Consider the following 20,100-nt stretch of genomic DNA (forward strand, 5'->3'; position numbering starts at 1 on the left):
AAAAAAAAAAACCCTGCCCCCAATGCATAATAAATTTAATCTCATACTCTATATGCTCATGAATTTGCTGGCAACAGAATACAAAATGTTTTCTAATTCCCCTAATAACTATTAGAAGCTGGTAGTTTCCGTACAATTTGAATTTTGTTTCATTACACTTTCCTTAAGAATCTGCAAAGATCAGATTTCATGTTTTAGATCATGTAAATAAGAAAGTTGCAGTTTTGAAATTTATATGGGTCAGTAATCATGCACACAAGAGAAAAAACTGAAGACCGTGCTCTTCAGTTTCAAAAACATATCTGAACCTATTTTCAAGATAAGATTAGCTTCTCAATAAAAGTAAGAAAATGATGACTCATCAGCCATGCATGCTATAAGGAGACAGCCTCTACTCTTTGACAGCTCAGTTTTTCCAAACTTACTGTTTTCCTGCACCCTGGCCACGAAGCCTGTGAGAGGTATCTGTGGAGTCAACTGAGGCATAGGGGGAGGGGGTGGAGCAATAGATACTGGCAGCAACAACACAGTATGGGGGAAGTACAACAGATAAAGGAAAGAAAAGGAAACAAACAAAAAGCAGAAGTCAGTTACAAGGACCACAAACATAAGTACGCAAAGAACAGTTTGCAAATGAAACAAAACAAAACAAAAAACAAAACAAAAACCTGCAGAACCTTGTTCATTTCCCACCAGCCAACCTAAACTGAGTTGTTGCTTAGCCAACTGGTTAATTTTTAAAAATACATTTAATTTAATCCTAATGTTATACTGTTAGGGGAAGATTTAAGCTTACCATCACACTCATTTTCATGCAATGAATTTTCAAATTCTAAGGAAAGACTTTTAAAAAAATGAGTAACAGCGATATTTCCAGGATATTGTGTCTTTGCCATATCACTATAACCTAGCAGGTATGTCTAGATTTAAGGTAATGCTGTAAATTAGAACCCAAATAAATATGTTATGGAATAGCTGTTTATTCCATATATAAAGACACCATCAATCACAGGTTTCCTTTAAAAACAGTTCTTATATCTAAATTTATACACAGCTCTCCAGGAAAAACCCTTGTTACTGTAAAACAAGGTCATTATTATTTTCTAAGGTAACAATTTTATTTGTAAAGATATCCCTCCTAAATTAACTAGGGAATAAGAGTGTTCCACATACCATGTTAATTGTTCATTGAGTTTCATAGGATAAGTACTTCACAAGTGACCTCCTTCATTTTATCACTGTTCTGAAATAGGAAACCTGATCTCATAACAGGTTAAAATATGCAATTATCTGCATTATAGTAATTTCTAACAAATCACTGAGTAGCTGTAAACATTCCAATTTCTTTCTGGAGAGGACATAATTTATAGGAAATTGATATCAAATGCTCACGTGGGCAACAAATGTATTAAAAACTGTAGCAAACTAGAAGTAAACATTCCTAAGTTTACCACTGTGTCTCATTTTTAACAAGACAGTAACTGCCAAAGATTGCTTAGAAAAAGCCAACAGGACTGACTCCCAAAATTCTGTTTACTGGCAGTCACCAAAACGTGACACTAAATTGACAGAGAAAAACAATTTATTAGTTCCCAAGGATCATTTAACCAAAAGGTTGTTTCAATTAACCCAATGTATAAATTTTGTTGGTAAGCATAAAAATTTGAAAGAGGTTCAGTATTCAAAGCAGCAATAACTTACCAAAGCAATGTAACTACATTAATATTCATTGTATGGCTAAAATTAACATTCAATTCACTATGAAACTGGTCCTCATTGATTCTGATACTTTGGATATAGAAGGCTCTTAAATAAATAAAATGTTACAGTTTTGATTTAAAAACAAAACAAAACAAACCTCCCACAAGCCTAAAAAAATTGTTTAGAAACAAACCTTAGTAACTAGACATGCTGGTTAGTAAGAGAGAAAAAGAAAAGCTATGCTATGAAGATACTAGTCATTACCACCACGTCTGGACAGAAGGGGAAATATGCACATCAAAACACTAAAAACATTTACATCCTACTACTACTACAGCAACCACCACTACTACCACTATTACTACAACACCAACAGTAACTCAGATTGATGGATAGTTATTTTGACACATCATATTTTTAAAATTTGAGTCCAAATTTCCTTTATAATATCTAAAAGATATAGTCACTTAGTAATGAAAAGGTCTTATTTGAGAATAAGTAACCCACCGAGCACTGTTAAAATAACTACACAAACATATATTAGGTGAAGTGTCACCAAAAACCCTATTTGCAGAGTGAACTAAGTATCTAAGTGAAGCAAAGAAAAATAAAGAACATAAAGATGGGATCTAAAAACACAACATATTATGGAAAAAAAATTAAAAGATCATGAAATTACTGAGGCTAATAATCAGATAATCCATGTAATACTCAGACTCTAGCTACCTCCTGTTACCAAAAGGAAATCAGGGAAAATGTGAGATAAAATTCTAACGGGTAAAGTTTCTTGGTAGGTAGCCTAGATGAAAATTTTAGCCTGGAAAAGGACTGTATAAATTTGGGGATTATCTGTAAATTTTGACATTTTTGCTAAAGTGTTTTTCAATTCCTAGAGGAGTTTTTTGCTACAACACAATCTTGAACTCTAAAATTTACATTGGAAATAAATAAAAGAACTTTCCTCTAGCTCTGCTATAAAATACATGTTCAGAACACACGTTATAAATAAACTTAAAACCAACTTCTTAGGGAAACAGGGAGTACTCAGTGTTTTTTACTAATACAACATGCAGCTCTAGAAAGTAGTTACAAGCGCCACATGGGAAAGTGTATTCTAGTCTATGCCCAGTGTTCGCCTCTTAAAGCCAATAATAAATACTGCACAACAGGCTCATGTCAGATTTTTTTTTTCCTTTGTCAATTAAGCATCCTAACACGGAAAGTGAAATTAATGATTACCCTAAGCAATTCGTACTCCCTGCCATTATAACTATTTTCTTATCTTTAAATATCTTAAAGCCTTTAAAAACACTGATTGCAGTTAGTGTTGAGATGTGCAATTTGACATGAAGAGAAAGAAATCAGAAGAAAATCCTCCCCACTGTTACAGTGATTAGAGACAGAATAAGCAGGCATCACAAATGTTTTTAATGGTTTTGAACTCATTTCAGTACAGGTTAACAAGCTTAAAAGTGATAGCCAGCAATTTCACTGTATTAAAGAAAAATTTTCACAATGTTCTTACTTTCACTGCTACTGAAGTGTCTCAAACATGCCAATAAAAATAAACTCAGCTTAATTTCAGTATTTTTCTTCTCTAGTTCTACTTATAGTAATAAAAATACATTAAACCATTAAATTTTAGTACGTAAGTATATTCAGTAAGTCTGAATTTTTTTTGAAAGTGTTAAGCAATTATTTTTGTGATAAGCAGTAGTTCTTAAAATGGCAGGATTCAAGGACTGACTTCCTAAAGCAAAAATAAACATGAAATAGCATGGTTTCAATTGTTGTCTATCACTGGCAAGAACAACAGCTTCAAATAATTTCCTTCAAAAGGAACTCCACTGTTGCTGTACACCTGCAAAGCACAAGCTTACTTGAATTCTGAGAATAAAGTGGACCTCCATTAACATGAGGCTGAGCAGAAAATGGAGCAGTCACAGAGGGAGTTCGTCTGTATCCACCAGAAGATGTCGAGGAAGTGGTAGAGTTGTGTCGAGAAATCTGCCTGGTCATTGTGCCATACTGGGAACCAGGAGCTGAGCCCGGGGCTGCGGAGAAGCATTAGTCAAAAGCAACCAACAAAGAACTTGAGCAACATGTGACCTCCGATGGCAGAACAAAGAGAGGGGGACTCTCAGTAAGAAATACTCATTGCTTTTTAAAGCCCACAGCATAAAATAAAGAGAAAAGTGAAGGTAAAACACAAATAGCTCTCTGAAGTTACAAACAAAAGGAAAAACAGATACTGTGTGGAAAGCTGCAAAAGTAAAATAAGTAACATTCTTAGACCTTTTAATTTAGCAGAATCCCAAATGGTATTTCGCTAATATTGTATGTAATTTTTTTCTGTATCATTTTAGAATACATAGGTTTTACATGTGAACTATGTCTCCCCAACAAAATAAGTACCAAAAGGTAATATGAAATGGAACGCATCGGTTTTCAGATGTGAATGTACTGACAGTTGGTTTACAAACTTCCTTTTCCATCACCAAATCTTCAGGAACACAGGTTAAATTATAAAATGTAAACAGGCTAGCATATTTTCCACATATACTGCTATATTTATGTGAATGTTTATTGTGTTAGCAGTTATAATCAAATACATATGATAGCAGAATCATTTTTATGAGAAGCACAATTTCTAGTTTCAAAGTACTTATATATAGTATCAGATTTGTTACCTCCAAACTTTTAAGAACAACATACTTCCCCTTTCACTTAAATTTTTGTAACTGCCAAAACTGTAAATAATTTTAGACTTTGTGAAATAATTTTCCAATTTTAAAGTAGCTTTATATAGAAGATCCATTACCTTTCTCCATATTTGGAGGGTTTTTTTCCATCTTATACCCAAAACAATCTTTTTTTATTATCATGCATATCTAGAATGACTAAAGTACTAACAGTTCTTAAAATTTTATTCAACACCATCTTTACCAACATTTCAAAAGTTTAATATTTAAAAGGTTAATAAAGTTCAAAGCCTCTAAAGTTAACCATACTTTCCAAAGGTAACTTCAGGATTAATGTTAGCCTCTTTGCCCCACCCAAACATCTAACCAGACTAAGTAAAACAAGTTTATTTTCATTCAGTTGTGTAATTCCACCTCTCCTAGAGGTCATAAAAGTTATTACATAAAACCATACAGCAGAGGTTGTTCATTTTAAAAAGTGCTAATAAACTTAACATTTTGGAGCTCCCAAGCCATAGGCAGTCACTAATTATTTGAATCATCCCCATGCTCATTTTCTAAATAGAAACACATTTTAAAAATAATTCTATTCAAGAGCCTTCATGAATAAGAAATTTTGGATAGCTAGGGTTTCCATAGAGCTAAGAGGAGATCTCTTAATGGAGATCTCTGTAAAATGATTTTTTATACTTCTCTGACTTATATAAAAAGTATATGAAATCCAAGTTATTTTCCTTGGTGATCTAAAACTGAAAACCAACCATTCAGCATTTCCAAACTGTGCCTATTTCAGAATTTACTTTAATGTTTTATTATGTAATAAATCATAATACCAATGGGTATATGATTTATATCATTACATTATATACAGAAATATTATATATACAATATAGTTATATATATACACTAATATGTATACAATGTATGTAATGGTTATATATTAATTTATTTACGTAAATATTTATTTTGTATATGATTTAAAGAAAAATAAGATAAATACCCAGCTCCACGAAACAGTGTATTACCGGTATCACCAAAGCTTCCTGTTTGTGCCTTCTAGATCCCAAAACCCAAAAGGTATTAAACATTCTCTCTTTACAGTTTCGTTCTTTTAAGTCACAGATATATATAACCTTAAACAATACACAAAACACAGATAAGTTATAATTTATAAACTTTTATAATGGAGTTATTATGCATGCTGCTGACTTGCTCTTTTTGTTTTGTTTTGTTTTTTATTTAAGATTAACCCCTGGAGGGATGCCTGGGTGGCTCGGTCGGTTAAGCATCTGCCTTTGGCTCAGGTCATGATCCCAGGGTACCGGGATCGAGTCCTGCATCGGGCTCCCTGCTCAGTGGGGAGCCTGCTTCCCCCTCTGCCTGCCGCTCCCTCTGCTTGTGTCCTGTCTCTCTCTCTCTTACAAATAAGTAAATAAAATCTTAAAAAAAAAAAAAATTCATCCCTGGTGGTAAGCATATCAATATTGTTATCATCCATTTTTGTTGCTTTATTTGCATGTGAGCATGCCACAATTTATTTATCCATTGTACTGTGATTACACATTTGGGCTGCATCCAGATTTCTGCTAATATCAATGCTACTACTGTGAACATTCCTAAATGTGGTTCCTGAGTCTCTCTACAACACTGGTTCTCAAACTTCAGCATTGATCAGAATTTCACCTCAAGGGCTTGTTATAATACAGACTGCTGGGCCCCACTCCTCAAAGTTTCTGGGTGAGGAGGTCTAAAATGGGATCTGAGAATTTACATTTCTAACTAGTTCCCCTATGATGATAATGCAGTTGGCCTGGGGATCACACTCTGAAAACCACTGCCCTAGGACAGTGGTTTTCAAATTTTATGGTTTTAGTGTCCACTCTTTAAAATTAGAGAATCTCATCATTATATTTATTCTAGTTATCCCAAAGAAGTATTCTTCAGAGTTGAAAAAATGCACGGTGATTGACAGCCCAATATTTAAGTAATACTCGTGGTGATTTTGTAGATTCACCTTATGCAGAAATCATAATTAGTGAAATGTAATGTCTTATCCTGTGCAACTTTCCATTTTACTTTCTATGGAAAACAGTATTTTCTTTGTTTTCAGTATATCTGGATGGGGCTGATTGTGTGTGGAGAACCTTACATTTATGAATATTTGAAAAATAAATTAAATGATTGAAACTGAAAAAATAAAAATAATTTTAGTATATGTGCTGCCGAAGCGAGCACTGAAAAAATAAAAATAAAATTAGAGAACCTCAAAAAGCTTTCGCAGAGGTGGGTTATAGCAACAGGTAATTACTATAACAGAAATTAAAACTGACACATCTTTAAAACACATGAATATACAAAATACAAATAAACATTCTGTTAGCTGTCACAGCAATGATTCTATCCTAAGTCATACAGCCTCTGGAAACTTCCACCGTAGTACATGAGAATGAAAAAGGCAAACAGGTCTTAGTATTATTATGAATATAGTTCTGACCCCAAAAACTCCATAAAAGGATCTTAGCATCCCCCTGGGGACCTCTAGCCATATTCTGAGAACCAGTACTCTAGGGCAGATATCTAGAAATAATATTAAATCTAAGGTAGAAACCTGTTCAACCTGACTAGGTAACAACAAATTACTTTTCCAAAGTAAGTGTATCAACTAATAAACTCCCACCAGCAGTGTACTTTCCTGTTACTATACACCCTCATCAACACTGGGTACTAGTAAACTTCTACATTTCTACCTATAAGGTGGATATAAAATAGTATCTCACTGTGATTTTAACTTTCATCTTCCTGATTATTAACTAGGTTGGGGACTTTTTTTTCACGTGGATTTTCTGGCAATAATTTTTATTATTAGGGTCTTCTTTTTATTATCTCCATTTGCCCCTTTTCAATGTTTTGAAAAGATGTGGCTATACAGCTTTATTTCACCCAAGCTGAAACTCAGCTGTCATTTGAAACATTTCATTATCCATTTCTATCTGGATTATTGCTCTTGTATATTTCTAGGCTGAATGGTTTCATCCTATCTGTGTATTTTGAATTCCTAATATGCTCAATCCAGTCACCTCCAATTTAGGAACAATTTAAATGTATCTGATGAAGAAAAAAAAAAAAACTTCTTGGCATCCCACATGCCAGAAGTACTGAGCTATATCAGAGTTTTTCATACTGTGATCCATAGGAAAGCCTCAGGAGCACCCCACAACCACACATCATTTTCTTTTCCATCTAAATTCCTCCTGTCCCCCATCTTCACCCCAATCCTTTGACTGTATACACCAGGGAGTTCCAAATGAAGTTTCACGTAAAAAAAAATTACTAATTTTAAAATATCTTTTTGAACAATCACTGCTATAATTTTCCTTAAAAATCATAACAAGCAACAAATACAAACCATATTAAATTGGTTACAAATTAAGCATAAAAACATTTCACATTTCAGAGAATGTGATTTTATATTTAACTGTGTAACTTCAGAGGCCTTTCACCAGAAGAAATTAGTGTAAATTAGATTAACACTTTAACCTTTGTATTACCACCTACAACCTAACAACTATAAAAGCTAGCAGTCTAACAGAGGAGTTTATTATGAATTACGAACAGTAAGTTAAATCACTCCAGTGGTTATGCAATCTCACCTATCACAGTGTTCACGGGGAGAAGTGGTGGAAGAGGTGGTGCTGGTGGAGCTCCAGAAGGAGGAGGGACAGAAATGTTTTCTAATAAAATAGTTTATAATTCAGGTCAGAGGACAAGAAAGAAAACTAAACATTCTGAAACAGTAAGAAAGTACCAAGTTTTGGAAAGGAAAAAAAAAAAAAAGACACCCATATGTAAAGCATGTCCAAATGAATATGAATTCATTTTACTAGGTAAAAAGGACATTGAGTTCATACCTGCATTAACTGTAAAATATGCCGTTTTTATAAGCAGCTTTTTCTCCTTTTTTCAACGACCTCCTTGAGAAGAATTTTTCCTAACAGTTTGATTATTAAATATGTATTTTTTAACACTATAAAGTATTCATTTCATTTACTAAAAAAATCAAGGGATTAATTTAATGCTCTGCAATGATTTCTTAAATTTTTCTATAATCTAAAGAGTAAAAACACTTTTCCAATTTTAATCCCATTTTATATTCATAGCATTTTACTAAAATATGTATGGAATATTATACATAAATATAGTAAAGTCACAGAACAAGCTAACGCCAGAGTTGAGACAACAGCCTACAAAGCAACGTCAACTCACTGGTATTAAAAAACAATTAACAACAAAACAACTCACTGGTATATAATTCACATTAAAGACATTCATCCTTTCAAGTATCACAATACTGGTTTGCTCTTGAAATAAGAAATATCATTCCTGACTAGTGCCCAAGGCAAGTATTTCCAGAGCAAAATGGCCAAAAAACTATTTAATAATGTTATGTAATATGCTTTGTATGTAAGAAAGAAGAGCTAGCAAAATCCTAAAGTCTCTGTGAAAGTCTCCCTAAAAATGTTCTTAAATTTGTTGTTAGCATTTCTTCTAGCAACAATCACATAAATTTCCTAAGTAAATTTTATCTAATGTAACTGTTTCAGACTTTCATAATAAAGCTCATGAATTCCAGCACATATTAAAACACGTCAACACACAACACACCTGGTCCAACAGTGGGCGGTGAAGGTGTGGGCACGGCGATGGGAATGCCAATACTGCTGCTTCCACTGTTTTCTCGGCTTCCGCTCCCTCCACTGCTTCCGCTGCGAAGAAACAAGTTTGAAAAAAGCCATTCTAGACATTTATCCAAAGACAAATTCAAAGCCACTAAATACTCCTTTTATGATATTTGTGTGTGTTAAATATACAAAACAAAAAGTTTATAAAAAGTATTCAATACAATTTTAACCCTAATGCTTAACGTGGTTGTGTTTTACTCTACTTCTCAAACTACTGGAAATCAGTACAGTCCTAACATAGCACACAGAACCATCAGAAGAGATCATCCTACTGAGAAATGAATGACCAATAAAATCTCATAGTACAATGATCCAACAAAAGTTTATTTAAAACCTACTATGAAGAGCAGTAACTAAAGCAGACATGAACCATGTTGCCATGGAGCTCACAGCTGAGAATGGGAAAATAGACGTTAAAAAATAGCATGAAGGATGCCACAAAAGAAAATGTACAAGATGTTACAGAAGTTAATAAAAACTGTAACCAGTTTTAGTCTGGAATTAGTACCAAAATCTCCATCCCATCTCAAAGAATGGTGATAAGACAGGGAAACTTTCTGGAAAACGAGGAAGCAAACCAACAACAACAACAACAAAAAAGTGAAGCTTCAGCATGCGGCATTCTAGAAGAGTCGATACTGTTAAACTCTAACCAATTCCTTACTATTCTAATTCCTGTGGATTTACTGTCCCTTTAGGCATATGACCTCACACTATCCAGTTGTTTTAGTAACATGTGCATGTACGTGTATGCACAAGTATATATGTGCATGTGTAACCTTAGGCTCCATATTGACTTTAAAATCAACAGGCCCAGAAACTGAAGAGAGCAAAACTTGCACTGTTTAAGAAAAATTTTTTTTCTCCAATATGATTATTCTATAATTACATCATCATATGTTAATGAAGAAAAAGAAAAAGAGAACAAGCTGTTTATATGCCATAAATTGCTGAATGTGAAGGCCTCCCTACTCCCTCAAGCCAGGTGATCAATATCCTGTTTTGTGCCAGCACTGCATCATAGACATATGAAGTTTTTGTACTTACTATGCTCTTCTACAATTATTGGCTTATATGCCCTGTTTCTCACATGGGGGTTAGAAAATTACAGCCATATCTGGCCCGATCCAATTTTTACAACCTGTGAGCTAAGAATATTCTTGTCATTTTTAAATAGTTGAAAAAAACTGAAAGAGGAATAATACTTTATGATACATTAAAATTATATGAAATCCAAATTTCAGTTCCATATGCAAAGTCTGACTGGAATGCAGCCATGCTCATTCATTTATGTGTTGTCCATGCTGCTTCCATGCTGCAATGACAGAGCTGAGTAATTGCAAGAGACCATATGGCCCACAAATCCTAAAATATTAACAATCTGGCCTTTTATTAAAACAGAATGAGCTTCTAGAAAATGAAACTATATCTTATGGGCATATCCCTGTACCTAATGAAGTAACTCTTAGTAAGTGGTTGTCGTATATGATTAAACTATTAATACTTCCACTAGAGAGAAAAACCATGCTTTATTATTCAAAAATGAACACACACAAAAGAATTTGGCCCTCAATGAACCTGACCTGTTACAGTAACTGCAGATATCAATATAATAATTTATTTACTAACAGTAGCAGTAACAACAAATTTCCATTACAAAGAACCTAAGAGGCTTGACATACCCCTACTTAATTGAATCCCCCAAAATGATTTTGCTAAATTTCCCTAATATACCAACCTAAAAGTCAAGGTAGAGAGGTCCCTTGCCAAGTTACTAAGTGATAGATAAAACCGAAGAATAAAATAAAGCTATAAAGTTAAGCTAATAACAATAATAATAATAAAATAAATTAAGCTATACAATAAATTTGTTGGACTTTATAAAAGTACCCAAACATGGAATGGCTACTTCTGGGGAAAAGAAAGTAGAGGCTATAACTGGGAAAGGGCCTAAGGGGGACCTTTGGGGTTGCTGGTAATATTTCATTTTCTGATCTGGGGATGGTTCCGTGGGTATATTCAATTTGTTAAACCATCAAGTTGTATACTTAATAGACTGTATGCTTTTCCGAATGTACATCATGCTCCATAATCAAGTTTTTAAAAAATTCACTGGGGAGGTAATTTCTAGAACTTTTTTTTAAACAACTTAGATATTCTAGTCTATCAACTTCTTAACAAATTCTTCCTCAGATTTAAGGTGTCTTTTTTCTTCCAACCTCATAAAGTTTAAATCATGTTGTATAATTTCTGATATTTCATCTTTTATCCAAAAATATTTAAGAGCGGTTGCCTTGATCTTTTTTAAATAACTGTTCTAAAAACCATTCTTAGGCCTTGATCCAAATATACATTTATACCTCCATCAAAAAGAAAACATGGGAGCCTGGGTGGCTCAGTTGGTTAAGCGACTGCCTTCAGCTCAGGTCATGATCCTGGAGTCCCGGGATGGAGTCCCACATCGGGCTCCCTGCTTGGCGGGGAGTCTGCTTCTCCCTCTGACCCTCCCCCCCTCATGAGCTCTCTCTCTCTCAAATGAATAAATAAAATCTTAAAAAAAAACAAAACACATAGTGGCAAATCTGCCATTAGTACAAACTTACTTAAAACCTAAAGAACAGGAATTACGGCATAAATTTATTTATAGAAACATACAATATTACCACCCCTCATCTTTTATATTCTGTATTAGCATTAGAGCAATACTTTACTCAGCAACTTTATAGGAGTTTGTCACCAATCAACCACCCCCACTTGCAGATATTCAAAGACTCAACCTGAAGGTTTACCTGTGTGTCCTTGGTCGCTGGTTTAAAGAAGCTGTCCTGCCTGGACTATGCTGACTTCCGAGCCTAGCAGGACTTGTCATGTAGTCATTAGGAACCGTTGGGGGTTTAACAGGTTCCAGGGTTTTGTAAGGAGTATTTCTTCTAAAGAAGCATAACAGAGAAAGGAATAATGAATAAGAAAGATTAAATGGTATTTTCCCCAAAATCTGTGATTGTCTCTTTGTAACCAAGTATAACACAAGTTTTTTTTTCTTTAATTTGTAATAATAAGTTCTGTTTAAAAAAAAATCTTAATTGGGGTGTATAAATTTTGTTACTATACACAAAAACTAAAGTTTGTTACTTTTTCTCATTAAAACCATAGGAAAGGGTGATTTAAAAGTTCTAACCTTATTTCTAAAAATGACTGTAATTTTTTAAATGCTCAATAATATTCAACTTTGAATTATACATTATTCCCAGCTCAGTGACCCACAAGCCACTGTCCTTGTACATTATAAAAACGAAGTATCTCCCCTGCAATTTATTCCTACCTCAGTGTAGAAATATATGAATGAGTACATTCTGATCCTATGTAATGCCATAAATTTCTCAATAAATGGTTTTAACTTTTCTATTTAATAACTTCGTATTTTTTTTTTCAGGGGCTAGGGATTTACAGAATGAAAATGGAAACTAAGATTCTGTACAAATGTTGATTATTAATCCCTGTTACTATAAAATAATCATTCCTCACCCCTCTACCAAAAACGAGAAATCTACTATTTGCCTTCCTGCGTTAAGATGAACTTTCAGAAATTTCTTACCAATATTCAATATTTTTATTGCACTGAGAACTGAGAAGGAAGAAGCCACCAACTGTTATCTTTTCTATTTCTCCAACTGGCCTACCCCCAAAGCTCAAGTACGAAGGACCCTCAGATTACCAGAAACACAGTTAAGAGTACTCCAGGTAGAGTCCCTAAGTTTCAGGTGCCAAGAAGATGTGCAGACTATGAAGCTGAACTACATAAAATACACCGCTTGTTTAAAGTCCTGCAATATGAATATTGTAAACACATGTGAAAGCACCATATGGAATCCTCTGGCAATTTCATTAGAAATAAACTTAGGCTAGACTTATTTTTTTCCCCAAAAAATTAATTAAGAGATTAAAAAAATAAATAATGCTTATTTACACATATACAAAAGAACCTTTCTAGTACAGACGTCTATAGAGAATATTATAAAACAAGCAGATTCATTTTGGATTCTGTTCAAGGAAATAAGAACCAAAATGAATTTGTAAAAGGTAGTTCACACTGAGAGGGCCCACAGCAAGGACCCATACGCTTACTTAAGTCACAGAAACATCTTTTTCTTTCGCATATGGATTTTCTTGTAAAATGTAGTTGAATTCTTACCCCAATGTTCCCCGGCCTGACATGGGAGGGCTTGGTGGTTTCTGAGTAGGAGGATTTGTTCTCGACAGCGTGCCAGTTCTTGCAGGCTGGTTATTTCCATGCTAAAATGTGGAAAGAAAAGCCTTTATTTTTATATCAAATTGTTCTGTTGGTGTTTTGACACCATGTATTATTATTTTTTTAATATCAGAATGTGAAGTAAGGATTCCCAGACAGTTTTAATAACAGACTTTGGTACTACATTTTAAAAAGTCAAGAAACCACTTGCACTTGGCTTTTCTCCTATTATCTTGTGCTACTCATACCAATTTATGGCAAATACAGGTGTGATTATTGGATTTTCTACATTATTTTATTGTTAAACATGTTCACTGAGATCAAACTTATCTGCATTCAAATACTGGATTTCCCAAAATTTTTCAGATGTGTACATTAATAAAAACTACAGATCTCAGTGTCAACTTGCTAAAATATTCATTAAGATAAAAATCATCTTTATCTTAACAATTCAGTAACAAAGTCATATATGTCTGGAAAACCTAATTGTAAGTCAATAAAAGCAAGGCAACTATCAAAAAATGAGCAAAGCAATAAATGTTAGCAAAATTAATGTTCCTATATAAATGCAGATGTCAATATATCTTTGATATATTAACACATCCAAGCTAAATGTTGCTGATTTGAACTGAGTTTATTTAATCTACATAAATCCTATGGGAAAAAAGCAGACAGACATAGGAAGAGTTTTCAAATTTTAGTGGCTCTGCAGCCTCTATCAATATAGAGGGAATACTGTGGATCAAATGATAAGTAGTATCTCTTACCTTGGCTTTTAGCCACTTTACGTTGGCAAAAAAAGGGGGGAAAAAGTAGAAATTAATTCTAAATAAATTATATCTGATAGGACACGTTTACATTTATAGTTACTCAATTCATGTTAATAAGCTTTTACCCAGCCATATTTCAAATATTTTATAAAGAAAAAAGTATCCATAAGCAGTAGGGAAATAGTCACATGTATCAAATATTTTTCAAAAGAATGTATTCATAAGGAAACCACCACTTAATTATGCCGATCTCATGCAAGTCCAATAATGTCTTAGGTCAGTATTTTATCCTATGAAACTAATCCAATTGAATCACAGATGATAAACATTGATTTAAACAGAAACACCTAACACATTCAATGTAAGGCTACTTTAAGACATCAGTGTACAAGACCTAAGGCTTTACTGAACCATCAATACCCAAGTATTCATTAGATGACTGGTAATACAGTATTTTAAAAACTGATAAACTGTAAATGTTAAAATTCAAAATCACATGTTGCTTCCAAATTCAGAAAAGGACATAGCACCTTGGTGTTTAAAACAAAACAAAACAAAACACTATGCCCAGTAGCAGCTTAGCCAGATTCTAACTAAGGCATAAACAAACAGGGTCTAGAAACCCTCTCATCTGTAACGTATGAATCTAAATCTGAGCAGGCCAACAGTAGTAGGAAGCTGTAGGTTGCTTTAGTTCTAAGTTTTCTTCTGAACCAGTTTAGCTAATATTCAAAACTGAAGATGATTGCTTTGATCCTAAAGGCTACTTCTATGAAAGATGACTAGCCTACACCTGAAGTAATATGTACTATAAATAATATGAAATACTGTGTATAATCCTAAAGCATCACTACTTGTACTATGCCACTGAAGAAACATCTTTAGGTCATAGAGTCTAACCTTGTATATATTCTTTAACATTTGCCCTTCTAAATATGAATCTACCATTTTTCAGGTGACCATAAAGACAACATTAAGAAAGTCAACCAAAGGAGGAATGTACTTTGTCTTAGATATATTCTCACTTCCAGAAATTATGCCAGAATTTTGGTGTTCTTTAATATGTTTAGAATGATATTGCTCGTTTTTATCAATGTCTGGAATCCTACCTAGCTGCTACATATCACACCTGGATTTAGAAACTGTAAACCTGAATAACATTATTATCTTTGGAAATAAGATATACTAATGTGATAGCATTACAATACAGCAAATACTATCCTAGTCTAAACTTGGCCTGCTTCTCCCTCTCCCACTCCCTCTGCTTGTGTTCCCTCTCTCACTGTGTCTCTCTGTCAAATAAATAAATAAAATCTTTAAAAAAAAAAAAATTCTAGCTGAACTCTGCTACTATGCAATGGTGTAACCTTTAACCTTACATGGAGCTCCGCCTCCTCTATCAAGCATGTATTTATGTATACAGACGTGTTTGAGTTTCAGAGTGTTAGAAGAAAATAATCTCTGTATTTTACAGCTTAAAATACTGTAATTGTTAGCAACCTACAAGATTATTCCACTTAAATATCCCCAAAACACAACCAAACTAGACTTTTATTTTCTTAAGATCTCACTTCATTTCTTTAACATTTACATTTATGGATGAGCCACTTTACCATTTCCCTGGAATCTTAGGTTTAAAACAATAGAATTCTCTTTGATTCCTCCCTATCTTCTGGCCCTAAGTAAATCGTAAGCTTTGTATACCACAGGTGCTGAAAGTCTAAAAGGCCAGCCAATCCTTTCTTTGATATATGACTCATTAGCTTACTCCTTTGTTTAATACAAGTGAAACCTTGATAAAATACATCTTATATACATTTGGTAAAGCTTTAGTTTCTCTAATAAAATGTAACAAATCCTAGATCACATGGTCTTTTTGAAAAACACATATATTGAAAGTCAGTCCTTTGTAAATTATGAACCAGGCTATAAAGCTGTTAATTAAAAATAAATTTAGGGGTGCCTGGGTGGCTCAGTCAAGCATCTGCCTTCAGCTCAGGTCATGATCCCAGGGTCCTAGGATTCAGCCCTGCATTGCGTTGGGCTCCCTGCTCAGCAGGGAGTCTGCTTCTCCCTCTCCCTCTGCCCCTCCCCACCTCCCCACCCTGCTTGTGCTCCCTCTCTCTCTCTCTCAAAAAAATAAAATCTTTAAAAAAAAAAATTTAGGGGCGCCTGGGTGGCTCAGTCGTTAAGCGCCTGTCTTCAGCTCAGGTCATGATCCCAGGGTCCTGGGATCGAGCCCCCCATCAGGCTTCCTGCTCGGCAGGGAAGCCTGCTTCTCCCTCTCCCACTCCCCCTGGTTGTGTTCCCTCTCTTACAGTGTCTCTGTCAAATAAATAAATAAATAATAAAAAAATTTTTTTTTTAAATTTAAATGTCTCTACTAAGTATTCAGGTCTTCTCTAGTCTGTAGCTTACTCTGAAAACTTGTGCTCTCTTATAAAGTTCATCTTCTTTACATTCTCCTTCATGTATATATTCTGGTAGTTTCCTTACACTAGGATTCTCTTATCCATATCTTACACTGTTTCCAAAAGTCAAACCAGACTTAAGACATATTTTTAATTCCTAACAAATTTATGTGTAACCATTTATTTCAAAGCATAAAATGCTTTAACATAATAAATATTTAAATAGGGCGCCAGGGTGGCTCAGTTGGTTAAGCGACTGCCTTCGGCTCAGGTCACGATCCTGGAGTCCCGGGATCGAGTCCCACATCGGGCTCCCTGCTCAGCAGGGGGTCTGCTTCTCCCTCTGACCCTCTTCCCTCTTGTGCTCTCTGTCTCTCATTCTCTCTCTCAAATAAATAAATAAAATCTTTTTAAAAAATAAATAAATAAATAAATATTTAAATAATACAAATACCAAAATCCTGAAATTTACATCACAAAAGAAAATATGATGGAATATTAATTTCGGAGTATAGCAACCTTAACATGAAACTTGGTAGCTTTAAGAAGAAATATTAATATATTTGGATACAATTTTTTAATCTGTATATATTTTTTAAAATACCCAAACATCAAAGTCAAAAGCCAAACAACAGTATGAAGAAATATCTGCCAATATATAAGAAGCTCATTTCCTTAACAGAAAAAAGAACTCTTACCAATCAGTAGAAAAACAAACTTCTAAATAGAAAAGTGGTAGACAAAAGATAAGAAAATAATTCTAGAACTATAGCTAATTATAGCTTCTCTCTTTTCCTTCTCATAATTTTGCCCCTAGCATTTGTTTATTACTATCCAAATTTCTAACCTTCACATACCTCTAACTGTGCTCTAGAAATATTTAATTAAGCTGGCAATGATCTTTCAGAGAAATCAGAAAACAGGAGAAATAGAGTGGCAAGGAGACAACTGGGGAAAAAATAATTGTGTATATATTTGTATATCACAGAAACAAAATATGGACAAATATGTCACATATCAGCTTAAGATATACTGTTCTCACAGACCATCCACCCTCCTACTAGTCAAAAATATATTTAAAAATAACCTGTACATACATGTGAAATAAACTCAGTATCTTAATAAAAAAAATAAAAATAAATAAAAAATAACCTGTACAATATAAATGTACTTAGTGCCACAGAGCTGTACACTTAAAATATTAAATGGTAAATTTTATGTATATTCTGCCACAATAAAAAAAAGTTAAAAGAAAGAAAAAAACCCATGTCAATATCCCTATTACATAAACCAGATTGCCAAAATTCACATCTGCATACTTTCAATATATTATGCGGCATTTACACTTCCCATTTATACATATATGATGAAACACTTTCATTTTCTCACCCAAAATTTCCTTGCAAAATTTGCTTTCATCTTCTACTCTGCTAAGTACTATGTATTAAACTATTAAATATAATTATTAGCAGAGAGGGGCGCCTGGGTGGCTCAGTCGTTAAGCGTCTGCCTTCGGCTCAGGTCATGATCCCAGGGTCCTGGGATCGAGCCCTGCATCAGGCTCCCTTCTCCACGGGAAGCCTGCTTCTCCCTCTCCCACTCCCCCTGCTTGTGTTCCCTCTCTCGCTGTGTCTCTCTCTGTCAAATAAATAAAATCTTTAAAAATAATAATAATAATAATTATTAGCGGAGGGATAATATAGGATATTCACTAAGATGGTGACAGATTTTTTTTTAATGCATGTGTATTGTTTTGAAAGAAAGAAAACTCAAGACTAGGCCAAAGGGGAAGAAGTGAATGTGAGTGTGTGTGCGTGCGTGTGTGTGTGTGCACATGCATGCATAGGTGTATGTGTATCTACATCAATTTTAATCACAAGGCAGTTAATACAAAAAGAGCTCTTCCAGACTCTCAATATTCAAATCCTGTAGCTCAATCTAGTCTAAAATATCTTAAATTAAAATTGAATTTAAGCTCTTTTACAAGCCTAGCCACATCCCCTGGGTAAAAATATAAGAAACAAACCAGTAGCCTCCTCTACATTTGCAGTGTTCCAACTTTACATCTAGCTTCCAAGCATGACAGTAAAGGGGAGATTCCAATAATGTCCAAGGAGAGTAGAATAAAAGTCAGTACTGTCAGTCAGCTATACTCCCCTCTTGATCAGGAACCCCAAATAATTCAGAATGCAACAGATCTAGCCACTTGTCAAATCAGCCAGTTAGGGAAAGCTTCGAGATTCTAGCTGATTCCCAAAAATTTATTATAAAAATTCTGAAAACCAGATATAAAATCAAATAATGGTCCTCTAGAAAAGGGACTACCAAATTTAAAAGGAATTGTTTATCCTGAGCAGGAATGGCTAAGAATTCAGGTCATTCGGTATGTTTACAAAATGACCCACAAACGCCTAAGAAGTTGACAGGCTACTGATATCCTTCAAGAGCAACTAAATTAACATGGGCAACAAATAATCTCTTTCCTAAAAGCCTGCTGGAGCAGCGGAGGGGGAAGGGGAGGGGGTGGTACACAAAACAAAATACAATTTTTTATTCTTAGTAAGTTGCTGGAACTATAGCCACATCTACAGAGATGCACTAACACATATACATATTTTGAAATAAAAGGTTTAAAGTATTTACAAATTATTTTCTAAACCAACTCTGTAAAGCATATAATTTTTTTTATTTTTAAATATTCATTCAGTAGTAAAAGCAAGACATGGAATTCAAAATAAAATTTGTAGTATTAGTCTAGGACTCAAATGGCTTAACTGATGAATAGCCATGTTAAGTTTTATTGTCTTCTTGAATACAACCTATTTCACAAATAAAATTCTGCCTCAAGCTTAGTGTAATTAGTATCAAATAACTGTTCTTTGAAAACTGTAATGCTAGTTACTAGCTAAGAGAATCTATTAAGAAAATTATTTTTATTACCCTATTTCCTATCCAAAATATTTACCAGATAAATTATTTCAAGTTAATACAATATAAAAATGCTTACCTTGACACCATGGCCCACATCATCCAGAACTGTATAGTCAATAGGTTTCCGAATATACCTTACAGGACGCTCCATATTTGCAGGTGCTATTATTTTGTGAGTTCTTGATGTATTCTTATTTGTTGTCAAAATACCAATCTCTCTCCGAGCCACTTTCTCTTTATGAATGTCCACGGTCTGTATTTTAAATTTGAACAAAGAAAATATTATTAGGCATTAACTAAATAATGTCCATATATATTGGGCCATATACAACGTTGGACCACAGGATGGTACTGCATGTCTATTTTCGAGTGAATACTATATCTTTCCCTTCAAAATTAAGGAAACTAATGGGGCGCCTGGGTGGCTCAGTCGTTAAGCGTCTGCCTTCGGCTCAGGTCATGGTCCCAGGGTCCTGGGATCGAGCCCCGCATCGGGCTCCCTGCTCGGCGGGGAGCCTGCTTCTCCCTCTCCCGCTCCCCCTGCTTGTGTTCCCTCTCTCACTGTCTCTCTGTCAAATAAATAAATAAAATCTTTAA

At 34.2% G+C, this 20,100-nt stretch overlaps 1 protein-coding gene across 4 annotated transcripts in view; it reads right to left on the reverse strand.

The window, feature by feature from the left end:
• ABI1 (abl interactor 1) overlaps nt 1-20,100 on the reverse strand; it is a 133,842-nt gene that overhangs the window by 10,052 nt on the left and 103,690 nt on the right. The window contains exons 3-10 of one of the 4 annotated variants that reach the window (XM_032396701.1): nt 19,580-19,756; nt 14,159-14,173; nt 13,335-13,435; nt 11,932-12,072; nt 9,066-9,166; nt 8,054-8,134; nt 3,582-3,755; nt 426-512 (exon numbers count right to left, since the gene is read on the reverse strand). In XM_032396701.1, the coding sequence (XP_032252592.1) occupies nt 426-512; nt 3,582-3,755; nt 8,054-8,134; nt 9,066-9,166; nt 11,932-12,072; nt 13,335-13,435; nt 14,159-14,173; nt 19,580-19,756 (877 nt within the window). The remainder of the gene's footprint in view (nt 1-425; nt 513-3,581; nt 3,756-8,053; nt 8,135-9,065; nt 9,167-11,931; nt 12,073-13,334; nt 13,436-14,158; nt 14,174-19,579; nt 19,757-20,100) is intronic. The other 3 variants (XM_032396703.1, XM_032396702.1, XM_032396704.1) reach the window with 3 other exon arrangements.

The sequence above is a fragment of the Phoca vitulina genome, unplaced genomic scaffold, assembly GCF_004348235.1.
Source record: "Phoca vitulina isolate PV1807 unplaced genomic scaffold, GSC_HSeal_1.0 scaffold93, whole genome shotgun sequence".
NCBI lineage: Eukaryota > Metazoa > Chordata > Mammalia > Carnivora > Phocidae > Phoca > Phoca vitulina.